Here is a 6,201-nt window from a genome sequence, read left to right on the forward strand (position 1 = left end):
AAATAGCCTTTGTGCACAGCCAGCCTTGTGCTCTTCTAGGTTAAAAAAACTGTCGTCCATAAAATGTGTTGCACAAATTCGAACATCTGGGTTGTGCTGTTCTGTTGTAAATAAATCTTAACCAATGATTCCTAATTGCATCTACTTCCGGAAGGCCAAATAAAGTGCTTTTGCTTTCACACTGAAACACAGCGTCTCACTGACATGGCTGCATCAACACTACTGCTGTTCCTGAAACCACGCCTTCTTTCTTTGCATGCACATTTGGGCGGCATTATGCTAATATTTCCACATACTGACGTAGACATGTGGGGGCGTGTTAGAACGAGCCGTTTTAGGTAGGCATGGTTGACTCTTAACTTTTATAAAGAATATCTCTTTGGATTTGAGACTTTAGTCTTTGCAACATTACAGATCTTATTTATGCACCAAGAGCTTGTAACACTCCAAAGAGAAAGGAAAACTTGAAATTGCATCATATGACCCCTTTAAAAGGCAAGTGAAGTATGTAAAGTAAAAGGGAAATTATTAGTTGCTCTCAAAACCCTTAATTTCCCCCAAATAGTTAACAGAGAAACAACTACATTAGTGCAAATGCTGAGAACAAATACACTGACCGCCAGAATACAAAAAATGTTAACATGATGTGACATTAAGATGACACACTCCATTATGACATCATACCCCTGCACTGTTTGTCTAGCTTATATATTTGCCATCCTGGCTCCTCATTGGTGGAATGTCACCCAATCAAATTGCAAACTCAACTCACACCTCTTAAAGACTTGCCTCTGTTCGCCTTGATTTTATGAATTTATTTAACTAAAAACTAAAATGCTAACTCGGATCTATGACCACTTTCACTCACAAAACTATTAGTACTTTACAAACTACTGTATTGCCTGAACATTTTTTCTAAAATCAGAACCATCATTACCCTGAATTCTTTTGTTGACTTGACCTGTCTTAGTTAAACTTTAATTGGTTTATCTGTACAAAAAAGAAAAAAAAAGTGTTTTGGAACAAACGTTTCGTTCCATTCCTATTTTTCTAAAGATTCTGAAACTAATACCCCTGAGAGACTGTCACAGTAGCACATACTGCTGGTGCTTCCTTTCAGCTTTCTCTTTTCAGTCAGACATCTACAGTACTAGAACGCTTTGCATTATGAAGTCTGACTCCATGTTGTTTTTGAGTCACAGCATTTCTCCTTTTTCAAAGGTCACTGCTTCACTGTAAATGGTGGACTAGTCTTTAGTATTACTAAGCAAATAAAATATATTCAAAAAATATTTTGAAACGTTTCAAACGTCATGTTGCTTCAATAAATGAACCTGTTTTGAGTCCCGACTTCCATTCGTCCTCTTGGGTTTATGTGACTGGAAATGTAAGTGATAAACCTGCTGGTGTTTTTCGCCAGAACAAAAAGTATCGACCCTGAGAGCTCCCTGACTCTTTTCTCATTAATCTTTCTAGAACCATTTTTGAACGTCATTAAAGGAACAAAAACAATAACTTAGTATTGGCCTGAAGAAATTCCTCTGGTGAACCTCAGGTTAATAGTGCACTTAATAATGATACCCTCTATTTCTCCCTTTGAAACTTCTGTGTTGACCAGAAGATCTCAGGATTTGTGTCGTATTTTGACATCATGAGGTGTGGTCTCTTTCCAGATGTCACTTCGGGATGTCATTTTCATTCTCAAACAGGTCGAGTCCACTTTGTACGAGTTTGTCAGCTGAACTGATGGCGCTGGAAACCAGAGTCAGGGACTGGTTGACGCTGTTGTGCCAGGGGACCTCCAGGGCATTCTTCAGGATAGAGAAGCATGGAGTTTGTCTGCTCAAGCAATAGAGAATGTTCCTGTGAGAAACCGAAATAAAAGAAAGCGGGGTATTCAAATGGAACACAAAGTTATAATTAATGAAATAAATTTAAGTAACATGATTAATAAAATGAATAAGAGATAAAGAAATAATACATTAAAAATAAACCACAAAAAACAATAGTAAAAATACAAAATTAAATAAATTCAAATAATAACATTAGTAATAACATTCATAAATATAAAATTAACAGTAAAAAATTAAAATAATAAATGTAAAAAACATTAACACCAATACAGAAATGTAATAAATTGTAATAAACATTAATAAATTAAATGAATAAATACAATTAATAACAAATAAGTAAAAATAAAATAAAATAAACCACAAACATAGAAATAATACAATTATTTAAATACACTGAAACAATAGGCATTTCTAATAAAACATAAAACAACATTTTTAATAAATATTAATACATTTATAATTTTGAATAAAAGATTAAAAATAATGAATTAAAATAAAAGCAAAAAACATTATCAACATTAATAGTAAATAAATAAAAAAATACTAATAGCGGTACAAAAATAAATGAATTCAAATAATAACATTATAACATTATAAAAAAATGGATATATAAATTAATAACAAATAACAAAACCCCTACTTTGAGAAATGCTGCTTTAACAAGCTCTTCTGTTTAGCAATGTAATTTTTGGAGACAACCAAAGTTGAATAATTTTTGGTTCTTTTAGACTAGTACTCCGGACTGTATTCTGTCTAGTTACCTAATCTGCTCTAGCTGTGCTTTACGGCTAAAATAAGGTAGATTTAGGATATGCTGCATGTGCCTTGCATCAGGCATTCAGGTACTTCAGTAAGAGGAAAAGGCATAATTTACTTATATGTCATCTACTGTACCAACAAGCACATGTTCACATATAACATAGAGCATAAATACATCACAAAATCAATACCAATGTATCTTAAAACAACCTTGGAACAACCACTCTTTTTCAACTGTAATCTGCAGAGATATCACCCGAACTCCTGCATGACAATATCAACAGACTTTGGGCCATTTTAAATTCTTTAACTGTAAACAGATCGTGTTAAGTTGAGAATAAGCCTGTCACCTTCAAAAACCAAAGTTTATATGAGAACGTTATAATGAACTATCTTGCTAAAAGGAAGGCATAAATCACATGAGAACAGAGCTTGTTCTCCTATCACCAAGCCAGAGATACATTTGGACCTGGTATAAATGTGTTTGCTTACTGTTTGTTAACATTTTAACAGAATTATGAAGCTTTAAAAAGACAGTACAGTGAAAGGCCTCAGAGCATTTCATCGTTGTGATTTATTTGAAATGAAGGACTGAAATGTCCACATCTCAAACACCCTCTCTTCATTCCCAAAGGAAATGGTTATCCTTTTTTTGTTCGGCCTGTGAGTCATATCACCCAGAAAGTGGCTCTCCATCATTCTTAAAGGAACGTTCCGGGTTCAATACAAGTTAAGCTCAACTGACAGCATTTGTTGAATGTTGATTACCAAAGGACATTTTGACTGATTCACTCCTCACTTTTCTTTTCTTTTTTCTTTTCTCTTTTTTTGCTTTTTTCCACTGTCTTTCTATTTTTTTTTTATAAGGACAAATGTATATTTTTTCTCATATTTTTGTTAAAGTACACACTGTATCTGTACATTCATTATTCTAAAGAAAATGTCTATTATTTGAATTGTACAGTATACATAACTGTACTTGCAGATAATACTAATGAAATAAAAGGCAATTTAAAGGTACAAAGAGAGTACACTTTCATGACTGTACACCTGTATAAATAAAAATGTACTCAAGTCCAACTTGAGTCAAAAAGCACTCAAATATTCAGCTAAATGGATTTATTATACTAAAGTTATAAATAAACGTTATAAACTCTAGTTCTATAGTGTAAAGTTATATAGTGTATAGTTCCATAAACTATAGTATAAACTATATAAACGCAGTTAAGTATCATAAAACATTACATTAAAAAAAAAAAAATATATATATATATATTTAAAAAAAACAAGCTCACTGAAGACAAGTAAACAATCAGCGATTATATAAGAATAATAAACTAATTACAGGCAAAAGGACAAAAAACTACAGTAGAACAAATAAATAAGAAATTATACATACAGTGTATAAAGTAATCAAATGTATAAAAACCCTGCATATTCTTCACTGTCAATTAAATATATATTTCTTCTTATATACATTTGGACCTGGTATAAATGTGTTTGCTTACTGTTTGTTAACATTTTAACAGAATTATGAAGCTTTAAAAAGACAGTACAGTGAAAGGCCTCAGAGCATTTCATCGTTGTGATTTATTTGAAATGAAGGACTGAAATGTCCACATCTCAAACACCCTCTCTTCATTCCCAAAGGAAATGGTTATCCTTTTTTTGTTCGGCCTGTGAGTCATATCACCCAGAAAGTGGCTCTCCATCATTCTTAAAGGAACGTTCCGGGTTCAATACAAGTTAAGCTCAACTGACAGCATTTGTTGAATGTTGATTACCAAAGGACATTTTGACTGATTCACTCCTCACTTTTCTTTTCTTTTTTCTTTTCTCTTTTTTTGCTTTTTTCCACTGTCTTTCTATTTTTTTTTTATAAGGACAAATGTATATTTTTTCTCATATTTTTGTTAAAGTACACACTGTATCTGTACATTCATTATTCTAAAGAAAATGTCTATTATTTGAATTGTACAGTATACATAACTGTACTTGCAGATAATACTAATGAAATAAAAGGCAATTTAAAGGTACAAAGAGAGTACACTTTCATGACTGTACACCTGTATAAATAAAAATGTACTCAAGTCCAACTTGAGTCAAAAAGCACTCAAATATTCAGCTAAATGGATTTATTATACTAAAGTTATAAATAAACGTTATAAACTCTAGTTCTATAGTGTAAAGTTATATAGTGTATAGTTCCATAAACTATAGTATAAACTATATAAACGCAGTTAAGTATCATAAAACATTACATTAAAAAAAAAAAAATATATATATATATATTTAAAAAAAACAAGCTCACTGAAGACAAGTAAACAATCAGCGATTATATAAGAATAATAAACTAATTACAGGCAAAAGGACAAAAAACTACAGTAGAACAAATAAATAAGAAATTATACATACAGTGTATAAAGTAATCAAATGTATAAAAACCCTGCATATTCTTCACTGTCAATTAAATATATATTTCTTCTTATTCAATTTACAAAAGTGATTTAGTCGAGAGCTGTGAGAGCTTTTCTCTGTTTTGTTGTCTGATTAACATGAATGACAGACAGCAGGAATATTAGACTATAAGAGCTTTAGTACTGTATATTAGTCACTTTAAAGGTGGGGTAAGCGATTTTTCAAAAACGCTTTAGAAAACTGATTCGGGCCGAGTAGCAAAACAATCTTGTAGCCAATCAGCAGTAAGGGGCGTGTCTACTCATGATGTGGAGGAGAGAGCGTTCAGTTCACAGCACAGGACAGACATTAGCCGAGCCGAGCGACAGAAAGATGGAGATGGCGGATAAAAAACAAAAGAGGAAAATGTCTGCGGAACAAAAGAAGGCTCAAGGCAATAATGCAAGAAGTAGGACCCGTGTAAATATCAGATCAGCTTTCCAGCACTGGAGAGAACTCGGAGCGGAAGGCCTGCGATCGGATGCCGAGGTTACTTTGTTTCTTCTAGATAGGTGAATAACACCATGTCTACACTGGACGTGATACAGTGACCGTTGAAAATCATTTGAAATGTGCGTCAATACGTCATAAATAGAATGCAGCAGCAGTTTTCTGTCGGGGATTTTGTCGTGTCGTGTCGTGCCGGCCCGCATCCAGTGTAGACCATATATATGTATATATATCTATGGTGTAGACAGCATCACTGATTATAATGAGTTCTATAGTATTTTGTCGCGCCGCACCGCTTGCGTCCGGTGTAGACACGGTGTAACATTGGTTTTCAAATGTCAACATTGGCTGCCAGAAATCGCTTACCCCACCTTTAAGAGCTGCCCGGTCCGGAACCAATGTATTGTTACACATGCGTTTTCTTTCTCAGCTGTTTGCTTTCACTTAACACCTAAATTACTGTGTTTATGAGGATACTTTCAAAGACGGGTATTTTGACATAAACAAGTGTGTGTATTTAACCGGTCAAAATGACTCCAATACTCCCGCGCTCTGTGAGCACCGTCTTCACGTACTCGCGCCTCTCTGACAGCGCACACATATAGCAAAACAAGTTCCCTTTCATGGGAACTTCGAACTGCGTCCTCTAGGGGTCGCTATGGGGAACGCCTCGTCGTGACCT

The 6,201-nt window shown here is 33.8% G+C and overlaps 1 protein-coding gene across 1 annotated transcript in view; it reads right to left on the reverse strand.

The window, feature by feature from the left end:
* Positions 1–1,676: 1,676 nt before the first annotated feature.
* Positions 1,677–6,201, reverse strand: part of LOC107674502 (inactive N-acetylated-alpha-linked acidic dipeptidase-like protein 2) — a 73,830-nt gene continuing 69,305 nt past the window's right edge. Inside the window, exon 6 of the mRNA XM_016468489.1 lies at positions 1,677–1,863. Within this exon, the coding sequence (XP_016323975.1) occupies positions 1,677–1,863 (187 nt within the window). The remainder of the gene's footprint in view (positions 1,864–6,201) is intronic.

The sequence above is a fragment of the Sinocyclocheilus anshuiensis genome, unplaced genomic scaffold, assembly GCF_001515605.1.
Source record: "Sinocyclocheilus anshuiensis isolate Anshui unplaced genomic scaffold, SAMN03320099.WGS_v1.1 scaffold572, whole genome shotgun sequence".
Classification (NCBI taxonomy): Eukaryota; Metazoa; Chordata; class Actinopteri; order Cypriniformes; family Cyprinidae; genus Sinocyclocheilus; species Sinocyclocheilus anshuiensis.